The sequence below is a fragment of the Euprymna scolopes genome, chromosome 36 (assembly GCF_053919585.1).
Source record: "Euprymna scolopes isolate OS-2025 chromosome 36, ASM5391958v1, whole genome shotgun sequence".
Taxonomy (NCBI): domain Eukaryota; kingdom Metazoa; phylum Mollusca; class Cephalopoda; order Sepiida; family Sepiolidae; genus Euprymna; species Euprymna scolopes.
Window position 1 is genome coordinate 43,483,824 of NC_136517.1, and position 17,213 is coordinate 43,501,036.

Sequence of the window (17,213 nt, forward strand, 5' to 3'; positions counted from 1 at the left end):
CAGTCGCATGTATATTCCCAAGGGAAATGACATTAGGTTTTTGCAGAGAGGTGTCAATGTGCTCCTACATACAGTGTTACCCAGCTGATATTAACCAGACTCAATGTTGCTTAACTTTGGTGATCTAATGAGAACTGGTGTGTCAATGTGATTATGCCATATAACTAAGAATAACACAAAAATAATTTGCATTTCTACTTTCTTAGGTTATGGTCATGGCTGATGGAACAAGAGTAATCTAGCCCCTAGGAATACACAAATGATTCAGTTTGAAATTCTGTATAGTTTGACAAATATTTCCAAGCTCCAAAAAGTCAGAAGTCACATCAGCTGAAATGTGAAAATAACCAAGATGCTAATAGTAGCCCAAACAAGACAAAGAAAACTTTGTCAGCATCTCTTTATAAATCAATCTTATGTTTATACTTATTAAAAACTTTTGAAAACAATTTTAAGTAATAATAATAATAATAAAAAAAAAAAAAATAAAAAAAAATGCAGAGAATCAGTATACCCATGTCAGCAACAATGGCAAGGTTTTTTTTGTTTTTTTTAAATTTTTTTTTTTGTTTTTTGCAAGTTCAGAAACTGCTGGAAAGGATAAACAAACAAAAAGAGAATTTTAAATTAAACATCACTATTTCCGTTCCATAATAAATCTTCAGATTTCCATTATGTCCGCTTCATTTATTGGCAGATGATTATAAATCATTTGAAATCTTATGAATTCAAGTTTTCAAATTTATTCTTTCATAAGATTGGAAATAAGCAACTTCATATACTCTTATAATAAAGGTTGTGATCAGGCTCAGTTTGTGATTTTCAGAGTCAAACACATTATAATCTAAGTTGAATTTTTTTAAACCCTAAGAATCAGTACACAGTCTGAATGTAACATAGTTTTTAATATGTAGGGGCGTTGTAGACTCCGTCAACTCATTTTTTTTTTCCTTAGTGAAACAACGGACATTTATTTACAGGTATCTTCCTGTTGCCCTCGACCACAGTGTGTAACACATCTGTCCTTCTGACGTAATCCAGTCTCTGGAATTTCTTTTAAATACCACTCCCCTCTTGCTGACGTGATCCCCGGCCTGTGCACACATTCTTTTTATAATCTTTTTCTTTCTTTCTTGCCGTGGCATCATCTCACACACAGCTCAGTCATTTGCATACTGCTACCATACTTGCATCCGCGCTCTGTTACATCTGGAAGACCTTAAAATAAGTTGGAGTCAGAATTTTGGGGGGGAATGCAAAGAAATAAAGTTAAACATTTTACTTTTTGGCTTCTCAAATCTGCTTACAATGGTGCATATCTCAGTTCATGAATGTGTCAGTACTGGTATGTATTGTGAACCAGATGTATCTTAGCGTTTGCTTGGCTTTGATCGGAATATGACGTCGACAACCGGATTATGCATCTGGTTCACAATATGCACCAGTACCAATGTGCCAAACTGCAAACAGATTGGATCACGGACACATTTCTCAAACACATTTCATTTTGACTCGCAAACAATGTATTAGTGCACATGCACACAAACAGACGGGCGTTTGTGGTGCATCTATGAACACACAAACAAACTTGTGCACTATTTGCACCCATTTAATAATTTCAATAACACTTTGCCATATTTTAATCAAAAATAATTTAATCATACGATGGTCGTTCATTATGTAATTTTGGAATAGAATTGGTCATTTATTATGGAATGGAAGTAGTACAAGAGCACTTATATTTGACCATTGTAATAGAAGAGAAAATTATTGACCTGAAACTGAATAAAACATTTCCTTTTTTTGCAATAAAATCCAATCATTTTTAGCAAAAAAAAAAAAAAAAAAAAAAAAAAAACTAAAGAGTAATTGTACTTTTTTTTTGTTCATTTTTTTTTTTTTTTTTTTTGCTTGTTACTTGATTAAAAAAATTGCTGATTCATGTTGTATGAGAAAAAAGATGGAAAGCGAGAAGGGAGTGAATGATAAGGGAAAAAGAGGGAAAAACAAAAATAAAGGAATAGGAAAAAGGGGGAAGATAAAATAAAAAGTATTGAAGTAAAGACAAAAAAAAAAGAAAGTAAAACGAATTAAAAATGTGAAAGAAAAAAAGGGAAAAATTAAAAGAAAAAACAAAAGAATCCTAAAAAAAAAAGGAGGAGATAGAAAAGAGAAAGAAAAATAAAATAAAGTAAAGATAAAAGTTTAAAAAAAAAAAAAACGTAAATTAAGAAATTAAGGGCATAAGAAAAAAAAATTAAAGAAAAACAAAAAAGTAAAAAACAAAAAAGAGAAAGAAAAGAATGGAAACCCTAGAATGAGATATAATTTAAAACAAACAAAAAACCCAAAACAGTCAAAGTTGAACAAAAATCACAATGAATGGAAAATACAAATCTAAGGCACACATACATGGATGAAAGATGAAATGCAAGTGTGATAATTTTAAAGTTCAGGATCATTTTTTTTTTTTTGAGAAAGTGGGGGAGGGGCAATTTATTATATTTATTATTCTTACTAGAAAATATACACACATTCACGCATGCAAAAATTTAAAAAAATATTAAAAACATAGGGAAATAAATAAAATATTTTAATATTTAAATGCTTATGCTCAGATTTTGTCTTTACTTTGATTTATGGTTTTATAAATTTTTATTAAATTAAGTCATGTACCTTTTTTTTTTTAACTTTATCATTGAAAAATGTTTTTAAATAAAAACTCTTCTCTGCCATAACATTTTTTAATATACACATTTATAGAACAAATGTCACTTTAAATTCACTGATATAATTGAAATTTATAAGGAAACATTAACTCTTGCTTGTGACAAAAGTCGTCGCACATTGTACCTATCTTGTTGTGCTTTCCTTCTATTTGAGATTATATCTAACAAGGAATTGTGGAGAGTTAAGCAGCAAGATGTCTGTTCACATTACATTTAAACTTCTGCCATTCAGTACAGTCAGAGAAGCATAAAACAGGAAGAGAATTCCAAAGTCTAGCAGACCAAGAGAAGAAACTATTAGAGCAGAAGGCTTTCCGACATCCAGGGACCTCAACAGTAAATGAGTGTGATTCTGCTCTTGTCGGGTTAGTTAAGAGTATTTATACCGAGCGGGCACAAGTATTATGAGTTAAGAGCACATTCCATTAAAGCTCTTGTAAAACAGGAATAATTTCTGGGTATTTGATTTAACCAAAGTTGAGCGCTTACCCTGATATTTTAGCTCTAATTCCTATTCTGAGATCTTTAATGGGATTTTCTGCGTTTTTAATTTTTCTAACATTATTTTAACACACCTGCATCCAATATTGTTGCATACAATTATGTTTCACAATTTTTTAGATGAGGATTGATACTTTGTATTATTCAGATTATTGTTCTCTTCTTGGAGAAGGTCAGAGGTTAGATAAGCCGAAATGTTGCGAGAATAACATCCAGGATAAGAACTGTAATTCGAAAGATCTGTAAAATTCAATTGATTCAATCCTTAGACAAAACTTTGCCATTTATTTTTGTTTTCGTTTATTCAAGAAAAATAACAAAAAAAAAAAAAAAACGCATAAAAACAAGGAGAAAATATTAAAGGTTTTAAAATTCATTTAACAAAAAATATATTTGTTAAAAAATAAAATAAAAATCAATTGTATTAAAACTTGCATAAAACAAATCACAAAAAAAAAAAAAAAAAAAAAAAAAAAAAAAAAACGAATAAAGCAAAATACGAAAAAATTTGTTGACAGATAAAAACCACAAATTAAACAATGCAAAAAAGAATTCCTAGCTAAATACATCTTGGATGTTTCCAAGCCGCAATTAGCATGAAAAATAATTTAAAAAAATAAAAAAGAACACTATGTAAACCAGAAAGGAAAAAACAACCCACAAGAACAAACAAACATGGCTGCACAATACAAACATGCATAACCCAAAATATTCATCTCACTATTTTTCTTCAAACACGCAAATAAAGTCACCGATGACTTACCCTACCAGGCATAATGACAGCGGCAGTTACCCTGCCAACAGCTGATGCTGTGGGATGAGGTGAAGCAGAAAGAGACTGTGCAAAATAAAGATGGAAAAAAAAATACAAAATAGATATCTAGATACTAGTAAAACTCTGCGGACCTTGCTGACTTACTTATATAACATAATTTACAATGACATATACATACCCAGCATTGACCGGGAGTCAATATCTTTATTTTTTGTTGTTTCGCATGTTTTCTTAGCAAATTGAAGAATAAATAAATAATAATAGTATAATAATGGTAAGTAATATTTAAATTTAACTCTTAAAATATTTCTTAAAGTGTGTGAAGGAGGTATTTATTAGAATAGCCAAAAAAAAAAAAAAAAAAAAAGGGGGGTTGAAAAATAAATAAAAATAAATATATATATATATATATATATATATATATATAACAAATGTTACCAAAGGAAAGCTGCGCTACTCTTCTACCTATCTGGATAAGTTTTTTCAGGTTTTAACTTATTTTAAAGTGTTTTTTAATTAAAAATAACAGTAGTGTAAAGTTTGTAGAATTAAAAAAAAAAAAAAAACAGTAATCTAGTTAGAACTGTAGTTGAACCTCAATAATCACTCAAAAATCGAAAAGCAAAAATACTAATAGAAACAAACCAATAAATGTCACTTGGAGATAAGTAACCAACCCGGAACATTCTACATAAGGAACCGAGTAACCAGATTCACCGGCTCTTTTGAACAGAGACTTCCCCCTGAACGTTAACATCCTGTATTTGTCTATATGTAAATACGTAAATAAACTTCTCTTTCAGTATTCAAACCAGTGTATATTTATTTATTCCTTTCACGGAATACTTTATCTTTGATAGTCCAAATAATAGGCCACCTTAGGACATATCAGTCACCAATTAAGCAAAAATGTAATGTTCTATTATTTTGTTTGATTTTTTTATTCTTGAGTAATTATTGTGGTTTGACAATGGCTCTAATGAGTATCTATTTTTTTTTTTTAGTTCCAATTCAACATTCTTTGCATTACTTTTATTTTTAAGTAAAAAAAAAAAAAAACACTTTAAAATAAGTTAAAGTCCACAAAACTCATCCAATTAGGTAGAGGAGTAATTTCAGTTTGCCTTTGGTAACAATTATTTGTTGTATATTTATTTTTTTCACCCCTTTTTTGTTTTGCTGTTGAGCAGACAATCTAGACTATTAATCAACGATTAATGAGATGAAAAGATTCTTAGTTGAAACACAAGGAACTAAGTTTGATTACTCATGTGATGGTTTATGACAAATATTTGGAGGCGACTGTGTTGCAATCTGCAGGGAAGCAGTCCTGCAGTAATGTTCGACAGAAATAAAGCAAAGAAACTTTTATACACTGAAATTCTGTCTAGTGCTAGGTACATAGAAGAAAGGAAAGTCTTTCTGTTATGGTAAGAAGACGAGTTTTTGCTGTGAATGTCATACCAAGAGAAATCAGTGATTAGAGCTCAGTCTAGCACCTTTCATGAAAATAATGATAGAATAGAGAAAGACTAGCAATGTCGCTCCTATGATAAAGAGATTGTATTTTTTAAATACATAGTTTTAAAAGGTGGGGGTGCAATAATGATGTACAGTTAATAAATAATTTGTTACACCTGGGAAAAAAAAAATCATATCTACACTTCACTTTAAAAGTACATAACTTTTAAATAAGATTCTTTAATAATTCTGGGGCGAGGATAGACTGATGAAGTGAGATTGGAAGGGGGGGGTGCAGCAACAATATATAAGAAGCAGTCCAAAGTCAACTGAAGCAAAGATAAACACAAACGTTTCAGTTTCAGAACCACAGCTGATATAGCAACAAAAAACAAGCTTCTTAAAATAAAAAAAAATAAAAATAAATATGGTGCAGATTTCATTTATCAGTTAGTAAATGGTTAATCTTTTTTTTTTTTAATTTAAAAAAGTGATGCTGATGTCAACAAAAAAGTGAAATTAAATAAACCCGAATAAATTTCTGTTTATTTTTTAAGCAAGTCCTCCATTTTAATCTTTTGTTAATAGTTGGGAAAAAAAAAAATTACTTGATGATAATAAAAATAAAGATAATAATAAAAACATTTTCTTTTTTATTATTATTTTCAAACCAGCTTTGTAGGAGCAACTGAAATAATATCCAAGTATGATCACCTGAAAACTGAAATATTTTTTTTTTTTTAAAGAAATAAAAATGTACACTGGAATAATTTGAGTCATCATCGGAATCCTGGGACACAAATAAAGAGGCATTTTTTAGCAACATTTTATCATTAGCAATATCAACCGATGTGATGCCCAAAAGTTTACTATGCGGAAGAAGAGTGTATACGAAATTAACAAAAGTGTTATTGGTAAAATCATGTCAACAATATGATAGACGACCAAGACTAAACAGGCGACAAATAATCTATGTATTAACATTTTTTATAAAGCTAATAAGCATGACAGAAGCAACTCTTTCTTTTGATCCTTTCTTCATCCCATTCCATCTTGAGTACTTATTTTGATTTTTATTCAGAATTCAACCTAATACAAAAAAAAAAAAATCTATTCCCGTTGCAGAATGAAAATGTCATATTCCAAAAAATTATGTAGATTTAGCTAGTAGATTTTTTTTTGATTTTTTTTTTTTACATAAAAAATTTTTTTTAATGATTTTTAGTGATTTTAACAAATTGTAACCATTATTACAAGTGTAATTTTGATCTTGGTAGTTCAAATTGTGCTACCTTCCCCTTATTTAATAAACACGGCGGATCAAGAAGTTTCACTTTGTCATAAATTTTGATTTTCTTAAAAAAAAAATAAATAAAATAAAATAAATACTTCAATTTACATTTTTAATATGGCATTTTTGTTCATTTATCTTTCTAATATGGCATTTTTTTTTCCAGTCATGGGTACATATATTAGAAAAATTTTCTGTATTTTTATATATTTTTTTATTAGGTTGAATGCTGGACTCTCACCCTTATTTCTAATCAAATCATAGAATTTAAATCTATAAAGATAAATGTAAATTATATTTATTATACAGGATGACCCCCCCCATTCCTATATATATATATATATATATATATATATAAAACATGTTAAAAAACATCTTGAAAAAGAGTTAAAAACATATTTAATTTTAAAAAGGAAGCACAAGATAAGTGGATAGTCCTTAAACCGTGGAGTTTCGAAGAAATACTCTCCTTCTCATCAGAGGACAGGAATTATATATATACACAATGACTCCCTAAAACTGCCTCCCATAGAACTGGAAATAAAATTCACAATATATTCGATAATTCAACCATATTTGGTACAAATAAACTTAACTTTCTGTCTGACTTGTCCTTTAAGCTCCAGTTTTAAATGTCCAGCAGTATTTTTATCTGTGGAGTCATCTCAAAGATAACGTCTATCAAAAACAATACCCAGACTATTCCTGAACTGCAGAGGGTAAATACTGAAAACTAGTGATAGGTATCCTTTAACAGAGGAAATGTGTCTTGCTGGAGTTCAAACGGTTATAATGCTTCCCAAAACAGCCATCAATCGATATATCTATAAAAGTGAAATTGTCTGTATGTACATTTCCCTACCAAACTACTGTCAATTTTCAGTCTCCAAATTCGAGATTTTACATAAGGGGTATTGAGATTCGGGAAAATTTTTTTAATCGGTTTTTGACTAGAAATTTAGCTGTCAAGGAGTCAAAGTTCAATGATTTGACCTTTGAAAGCTACCAAACTCCTCTGCCAATTTTGGGTCTAAACACTTGAAATTTTAGATGTAGATTACCTGGACACGAGTCAAACTTTTTAATATATATATATATATATATATATATATATATATATATATATATATATGCACATAAAGTTATGAACACTATATAGAACCCAACCAAAGCCGGGCTGAACTGCTGGTATAGGTTAATTTGGTTTTGATTGTTTTGTTTTACGGCATATAAACCCTTTTCAGGTTATTTAATGTCGAATGCAGTAATTTTGAAAACGGTTTTTATGCTTCAAGTTCTTTATGTTCAAATATTTATTAATGGTTTAGTTTTTTTTTTTTTTTATACAGCATATCATCTCTATTTGGATTATTTAATGTTGAATGCAGTAATTTTGGAAAAAGTTTATGTTCCAATATATATCTTCAAAAATTTATTCTAAGTGTTTGGTTTAATCGTTCTCGAGGAAAAATTGTTATTTTTGACTTTGCAGAACATGATTGAATTTTGCAAAGGAAAAAAAAAAAAAAATAACATCAATGGTGCATTTAAAATCAGGAAGCCAGTATCTGTAGACAGTGTAATCGGTTAGCACCAGACAATATGGGTTGGGGAAGACTCATTCTGTAACGCTTTAAGAGGAATTTAAGAAAAAATGAAACTACAAAAAAATATTAAAACCAAAATGAATATTTGTTGTTGATAGTTTAAACTTGCTGTCAATACATATGGAGAGACATTTGAAGTATTATGCAGATTGCTATACATTACTAACCACTAAAAAGAACGAGGTATGCTGTAGCATAAAGGGAGAGACACAGACCATGACCAACATCACAACAACACACAGCCATATTTGTTACATGAATAAACTTCATTCAATGTGATACAGATGATTTCTATGGAGTTGTGACCTCCTTAAAGAAGTTAAGTCGATAACAGAATACTAGGTGGTAGTCCAAAATTCTTCCTATATTAAAAAACGAAAATCGAGAAAAATCTTTATGATGTAAGTTGTAAGTACTCATAACAAAACGAAAAAATCATATTCCAAAATTCCTGTACATTTATTAAGTATTGAAGCGAGGGGGAGGGGCATTTTTAAACGATTTTAAGTGATTTATGGGAAATTGTAGTTATTACAAAGCTAATTTTAATCTATTTTTCTTGAGAGGTTTGTTAAGGGGGAGTTAAGCAATCATAAAAAATTTGATTTTCTTAGTTTCAAAAAACTTGATTTTTGGACTATGACATTTTGATTCCATCACAGGTACGTACATCATACAGATTTTTCTTGTTTTATGATATAGGGAAAATTTTCAACCAAATTAAATTAAAATTTCTGACTATCGCAACACCAGATAAGGATCGATTATATTGTGCTTTTGAAATTATTCTTATAAACAGACATGCATGGTGATAATCTATACCCAAATGGCAATACAAGTGTATTATTACACCAATAATAATGAAGAAATTGACTGGCATGAAGGAGAAAATAATTTAATTCATGATTAAACAAAGATTATACAAAATCATTTCAAGAAATGAGCAGAAGTTTTAAAAATCTACAAACAATAAAAAACAAACATGTAGGAAAAAAAAAATGCCCATAATATTAAACAGGGCGATAAACACAGAAAAGTTTAACCCCAGGATGCTCATCATCAGTTAATGGTTTTATTTAAAGTACTGTGAGTAATTTTATTTTCCTCCTCAAATGACATCCCACTTAATATCATTGGTTGAATAAAAAAATAAAAAAAAAAAAAAAAAGAAAGCAAGGACACCAAAGTTCTCCAAGTTACCCTTTTCTGGGAGGTTAGCAAATAAAGTATGAAACCCAAGGGATTCGTTACACACATAAAAATAAATAAATCTGGCCGACATATTAGTTCAGACACAGTTGGTATAGTGCTGGAGTAAATAAGAACGTATATTAATGATTTATTAAATATATATTGTATGAACCTTGCATGCTAGGATTTGACCAAGAAATTGCAGATTTCATTGTTAATTACAAACATGCCACATTTTTAGACAAGATTATAGATATGTGTACGTGTGAGGTATGCTTAGAGTATAATACTCTAACAGAAAGTATAGATAACAAACACGGAAATGATAAATAAAGCCTGTTATGGGTGAAATGTCAGTTCAAATCATGACTCAAATATCTTTTGTTACTATTGTCTCTCTTTTGCTTTATTCCTCGTTTCCATGTTTTTTTTTTTGTTTTTTTTTAAGTATAATAAAAATTATTTCATTTTGATTACTAATGTGATAAAAATTCACTCAATATTGTAAAGAATTATTATAAGAGAGAAAATGATAAAACAAATGTAAATGTTTCTGAATTTTTGAGATGAGGATTGATTATTAGTATTATTTGGATTATTCGTGCTACTGTTCTCATCTTAAGTGTTATTTTCATAATGTTTCAATCAATGCAATATCCAACTTTTTTTTTATGCGTATCTTGTTGAACTCCTGGATCTCCACAGAATTTTGAACGGAACCCTTCATCTAATCCCATGGTAGTAGTATGTTCTCGTTCCATGACTGAGTAAAAGTCCTTAGTAATTCACAATTGTATTTTGAGTGTCACTTCAATGAGGATTGAAAATTCAACCTCCAGAAGAGTGTCACTGAAAACGGAACTTTAACAAGTACTTTAAACCAAAGGTTCTTGCAGAAACTAGTATTCAAGAGGAGAACGATAGTCTGAAGAATCTAAAAAAAAACAAAGTTATATACTTTGCATGTTTAATACATTAAAACAGTGCAACAAAAGTCTATAAAAAAAAAAAGAAGATATTTAAAGTTTTTCAAAAGAAACAAGTTTTCTCTTCAGAAGGGAAAAAAATTATTTAAGATTTTTTTTTCAAATTAATAAACTAAATTGTAAACTAAAGATTGTTAACTAATTGCGTTTTTTTATCCTCTTGAAGAGAAGACTTTATACTTTTAAAACATCTAGGTTCAAAGAGTTCTTTTCTTTTTTTTTTTTTTACAAACTATTTTTTTGCTGTAGTGTTTGAATTTATTAAACTTGTAAAGTATTTACTTTTATATTTGTTTTACATTTTCTCTTCTTTCTCTCATATATATATTACCAAGTTTGAATAGTGTGTGATAAATAGTATGTATCGAATCCAAAAATTGTTGAATACTATGGAAAAAAATATTGTAAATAACTTGGATTGTCATTGCCATGGTTTGAATCAAATAGTCTCTTTGGAGCCAAATGACTTAAAACAAAATACATAATTGTATTAAAAATACTCACCACGTTTTTATCAAATTATAAAAAAGAAAAAAAAATCAGTTTGTTTGCACTAAGATGATTTAAAATTTTAAATAAAAAGTGAATTGTCAAATACTAAAAAAAAAAAATTTTGAAGCAAACAATTTCTAACAAAAGAGATGGGACACTAACATGTGATCAGGTATATAAGTTGTAGAAAAACTTTAATGTAACCAAGACATTACATTTGTTTTTTTGTTTTTTTTCCTGAACATATGGTTAAGATCAAAGAGAGCATCTTCCAAGACATTACCTCCTCCTTTTAGGGTGGGGATGTTTATTGTTTGATGCTTGTGTCACTTTCATTCATAAGGAAATGCTAACAGATTTATAGGTTATTTTTGTTCCCATTCTACAGTATCAGCTTTTGAGGAGTTGGATTTTTCCCAAATTAAGTAGTTTAACTTTTCCCTTGTGCTGAATCAAATAAAGACATGATAACACATAACTATTGCGCATATTTACAATATACAAACTGGTAAGAGTGATCATACTGTAATATGAATCTATAAGTATAAAAGCAAAACTATGTGCATATGTCCGCAAGTCTTTTTCCGCTGGGCTTCTCGGTCGGCTCAATCCTTAAAACTTTTTATATGCTGTCTAAATGATAATATCTACGAGTTATGAACCGGGGTCGCATGTGTATTTAATCTGCCCAACTTTCACGCACTATTTTTTCCCGATTTTTAGATCGCCGCATGTTTCTTTCACTTTTCAGAGTAAAAAAAGCAAAACTGATTCGAATCGGCAGTTCCCTGGCCCACAGCCGGGTGGCCTCCGGAAAGTGATGTAAACGTTTGGTCAATGTCGGCTTTTCCCCATCATATCAGACAATTGCTTTTGTCTGGACACTCCCCTAATAAACGGAGGAGCTGGTTTTTCCCAAAGTTGGGTAAAAACAAACAAACCGGATTTTTGACCTTATTAAAAACTGTCCCGCAGAAAATGTTAACTGATGAATAGCTATTGCTAATGTCATCATAACGCTCACAGAAAATGTTAACTCTGCGACTTCTATTTGACCTCATGAAGTCATTAAGTGCGGGTACCTGTCAATTCTCTTCCTACTTAAATAAATTCAAACATCTTTCAGTAACTTTTTCTTGCTGGGCGAGCGGTTAACATGTCATGTTTTTTTCCCATTTTATTTTCCAACTTCGCCTCAGGGCTTCGGGTTTGATCCTACCTACCTACCAAAACTTTTTACCCCCCCCCCCCCCCGTTGTTTCTTTTTGATTTAAGAGCACACACACCTCGAAACACCCGGGCAACACCGGGTACCCCCACTAGTCTATAATATAAATCTCACCTGTCTGTTTAAATGAAAATGTATGCATGTATGCCTAAAACTTTCGACAGAGGCGACGGATTTTCACGAGATTGGTATCATTTTGAAGCTCGACATATCAGACAACAAATATCGAAAAACTGGCCCAAAACATTAATTCCTTCACCCTCAACTGAGCAGTTTTCTACAAGGAAGGTTGTTTTTTTGCAAGTCATTTTTGCAAGTCATCATATTGGTTGGATTGACTTTGCCTAATTTTTAATGTTCCGAACTTCCGGTCGCATCATGGAGTAGCGGTAAGACGTCAGATTTTCTTTCACTTTCTTTTCCGCCTTCGCGTCACGGGTTCGAACCTGCCTGTCTATTACCATTTTCTTTTTTTTTGCTCAACACACACCTCCAAACACCCAGGCAACACCAGGTACCCAGTCTAGTAAAATACATAGCATAATCACATTGACATACCAGTTTCGTTAGATCATCAAAGTTAAGCAATACTGAGCCTGGTCAGTTCAAAAGGAGTGACCATTTGAGAATACTAGGCACTGTATGCAGTAGAATATCGATACCACCTTGCAAGAACTCCTCGGATTAACATTCTCGGGGAACATGAGTTGGAACAGATACATTAAGGGCATTGTGGGCTCTCTTTACCATGCTAGAAAGTTACTTATGCCTGAGAGTATCCCGTATATCTACAAGGCCACCATTCGCCCACGTATGCAATATTGTTGCCAGATTTGGGCCAATGCATCTGCTACTAATCTCTCCGTCTTAGACAGGGTTCAAAAGAGAGTTGCCAACGTAATAGGTTCCACACTATCAGCTAGGCTTCAACCGCTATCCCATCGATGAAATGTTGCATCCCTCTGCCTGTTTTACAAATATTTTAATGGTAGATGCTCTGATAAACTACAAGCCCTTGTGTCCCCTTGACATAAATAGTTTCTTCCCTAGGACTGTTAAACTTTGCAATTTCCTCCCAGGTTCCTGCTTCCCTGACTGTACTGACATGCAGAAGTCTAAGTGTAATGTAAACAGACATCTTGCTGCTCAACTCCCTATATAGTAGCCCTACAAACTATGTCCCAGATAGTAGCCCCCTACATCGATATGGCACTGTGCCTTGTTTGGGACGAAAATCCAATATATATATATATATATATATATATAAAAACATGTTTATGCATTCTTTAAGAACATAAGCAACTGCAAGAACTGTGACACCAAGGTCGGAAAGTAGGATTGAGAAGTCAACACCCTCGAGGAAGGACACTTAAACTTGCAAAAAGTGCTTGAACCATCCCGTCAGCATTCCCCAGTAAGGGTGCATCAGGTAATTGACAATAAACTCCTTTTCAAAGAGAGAAGGCAAAGCCTGGGAGGGTGGACCTCCTAGAACTACAACGCAATTAATAGGGATTAGATCATTACGGGAATGGTCTAATCTGTTGATTTTGGGGGTCCGAGGGTAAAAATGACTTCTTCTGAAGGAAGGAAACTGGTTAAATTTACCTAGGGTGAGTATGATTCAGTAATACATTCCTTAAGAGGCCATTCAGTTGAAACTTTGGCAATGTTGATGTAAGTTATATATAATATTCTCATACATAGAAATTATCTTCTTTTTTTTTCTCTCTCTCTCTTTATAGTTGTCCTTTTAAAAAAGAAAGTTATTTTGAATGTTTGGGGGAATTTTTTTTTTTTTTTTTTTTTTTTTTAAGGTGCAACGACGAGCCAAATTCAGACAGTGATTCTGAAGGTCAGGAAGAATTTTGTTTTCGTATTTTCAACGATAATCCATAATCTCACAAGGATTATCCAACAAAGTAGAAATCAGAACATAATTGTGAGAAATGTTAATCCATTCATAGGTCTGGTTTTATCTGTTTTATGGCAAATCAACCTTTTATTTATTTTTTTATTATTATTAAATGCTGAATATGTACTATAAAAGATTCATTGTTAACAGAGGGATACCAAGGGTTAATACCTTTTATTACTAGGATATACTTCCTCACTAATAGTTTTGGGGAAGGTGCTTTATCTGTTTTATGACATTAACCCTTTTTATGTTGCCTGAATTATTTAATACTGAATATATATAAAAGATTCATTGTAAGCAGAGGGCTACCAGGGGTTAATACCTTTTGTTATTAGAATGCAAAGATGTAAGGGAGGCTGCTACTCTTTTTGCTTAGACACTCCATTTATCCTTGATTCTCACCCTATAATGCTGAGTGTTTAGTAAGGAGGGTATCAAGTATCACGTTTCTTTTTAGTCTTCGGCATGGATCTACAGAGGGTTGAACCCTCGTTTTCCGGACCTATCAAGAAATTTTCTAACCATTATGCCAAAGTAATGGTGCAATAAATGGATCTGATGAGATTTGAACTTGGTTTGCAAATTCCGCAGACTTTATAAATGTTTTCTCCATTCATACCAACTTATGATCAGCGTCAATATGGCTAAGATGAGGGCTGCAAAGCTGATCAAGTGGATATTATATTATAAACTTATGAAATTAACTAATTTAAATCCTTTCAGACCGATTGTAATCATTTACTTCTTACTATTGTTTGGAGAGGTATGAACCCACAGCTTTCTCCCCAGCTATCCTAATATAGTGCCTAGTTTTCAATTACTCATTTGCAAAAGATATTAAATGACCCAAAGGAGGTTGATATTCCATAAAACATGCATACTAAAACTATTTTAGTACAATAGTACAGGGTGACATCCCAAGAAGGCCAACGCTCCAAAGTGCATCCCATGGAATCATTAACAAGATTCATAATTCTTACTGTAATCCAACCATTGTTTGGTACAAAAACATTTTAGTCTATGTGTGACTCATCAATGCTCATCTAAAAAAATTCAAAAATAAACTTCAATCTATGTCTGACTTGTCCTCCAAGTTCCAGTCATGGATATCCAACAGATTTCATTTCATCATGATGAGAACACCTGGATACAATGTGCAAAACTGTCACTGACACATTCCTCTTTTGGTACTGCATTAATTTTGACTGTGATAGTCCTCTACAGTGCAGGAAGAGTCAGACGATTGTTTTGAAAGACAATCTTTTCAGATAATCCAGAGATAAAAATCTAGAGTAGAGAGGGGGGGAGGACAGTTATGGTCCAGGATGTGTGTGTGAAGACTATTTTGGATCGCACCTCTTACTGATGAGACGATCACTAAAATGTCCTTATTGAATGCTGATGGAAACAAAAATTCATAACTGAAAGTTGGTGGACAAGTCAGGCACCGACTGAAGTTTAACTGTACTGAATATGGTTGATTCCAGATGGGATTGTGGATTTTATTAATCGCACAGGTGGCAATTTTGAGGTCATCCTATAATGACCTTTTTATTTTGGGAAAAAGTAAAGGAAACTAATAAAAGCTTGATACCATAAAACCATACTAATAATAATAGTGTTTGATTAATAAACCACTACTAAAAGTTAATAACTGATAAATACTTCCATTTCTGCAAAGTAGATGCTAGAAGCGGAAAATAATACCATTGGACAAAGTTTGCTAAATGTTAAAAAAAGTTTAAATATCTAACAAAATCTAACTTGTTCAAGACAGACGGATTATGTGCATTATAGGATTATATTTATAAAGATAATCTATATATTTATACCAGTCACTACTTACCTATATACTTCAGTCAATATCTACCTGTGATAACTTTTTTAACTATTAACTAAATCTAGTAATTTCGGAAGGAAGCTGGGAGGGGGGGGGGGTGTATATTTCTGAGATGTTCTGTCATTCCATCATAATTCCATTTAAAATAACGTTTTCGTTGTTGCATCACAATTTAGTTTGAAATAACTGATCTTTCGTCTCATCGAAGACGCGTTTAAAATAGAATTTTCATTGCACTGTCACGATTCAATTTCAAATAACATTTTCATTGCAAAACATTAATATTGAACGAACAGTTTTTATTGCAGATGCATTCAAGCATCTCCATAAGAGGCTCCGCACATCGGTCTGTCACACTAAAATTTAAAAACCCATTTTCACTGTTTTTACTGATTACATACGACAAATTAACGTGATAAATGTACGACAAGGGACGACAACTGCTCCTGCTGATTCTCTATTCGTATGATATTTAGGCACGGCTAATTAAGGCATGAGAGCTCCTGCTGTTTGTTTTTTTCATTAAAACAATAGGATTTTTTTTTTCCAGACATATGAGGAATATATTTTTTTAAAAAGAGTGAAGGAGAGAAAAAAATGTTACTTTAAGTTAATGAAAAATATATTTTTACTTTTTTTTTTTAAATTTTTAAAGGCTTTTTTAAATAGGGTTTGTTTTGTTTAATAGTAAATGACAATGAAAAGCAAATATATCAACAAATTATTTAATTCCTCTAAAAATCTCAGCTCATCAGTCTGAAATAGTTTATTTTTTTACAAAGAATTTTTTTTTGGGGAAAAATATCCATCCATATAAATTAAAATCAGTTCTTCTTAACATAATGCCAGGTTGTCTGAGTGGGATGCCTAAATATCACACAAATAGAGAATCAGAAACAGCAGTTGCCGTGATTTGTCATATTTCCATTTGTCATATATAATTAGTAAAATGCTTTCCATTGCTAAACGCACACACTGAATAAAACCATCTAAAATCTAAAGTATGTTTCTTCCTTTTCTTCAAAGAAACCTCCAAGAATCACTGATCTGTAAATTTGAAAAAGCAACAAGTGATTAGCACAATTTTGCAGAGTTATTTTCTTCCTCATAAAATGTTCCGGACATTAACACAAAGTTCATAAAATCATGCAATTCCTTTCTTTTTTAATTATTTCGTTTTTTTTTTTGTTTTTT

The 17,213-nt window shown here is 31.3% G+C and overlaps 1 protein-coding gene across 5 annotated transcripts in view; it reads right to left on the reverse strand.

Moving 5' to 3' along the window:
• Positions 1 to 17,213, reverse strand: part of LOC145260432 (uncharacterized) — a 544,502-nt gene that overhangs the window by 110,396 nt on the left and 416,893 nt on the right. For 4 of the 5 annotated variants that reach the window (XM_080118436.1, XM_080118435.1, XM_080118434.1 and 1 more), the window contains exon 23: positions 3,994 to 4,068. The exons of the other annotated variant lie outside the window; for it this stretch is intronic. In XM_080118436.1, coding sequence (XP_079974562.1) covers positions 3,994 to 4,068 — 75 coding nt within the window. The remainder of the gene's footprint in view (positions 1 to 3,993; positions 4,069 to 17,213) is intronic. 5 annotated transcript variants of the gene reach the window in all.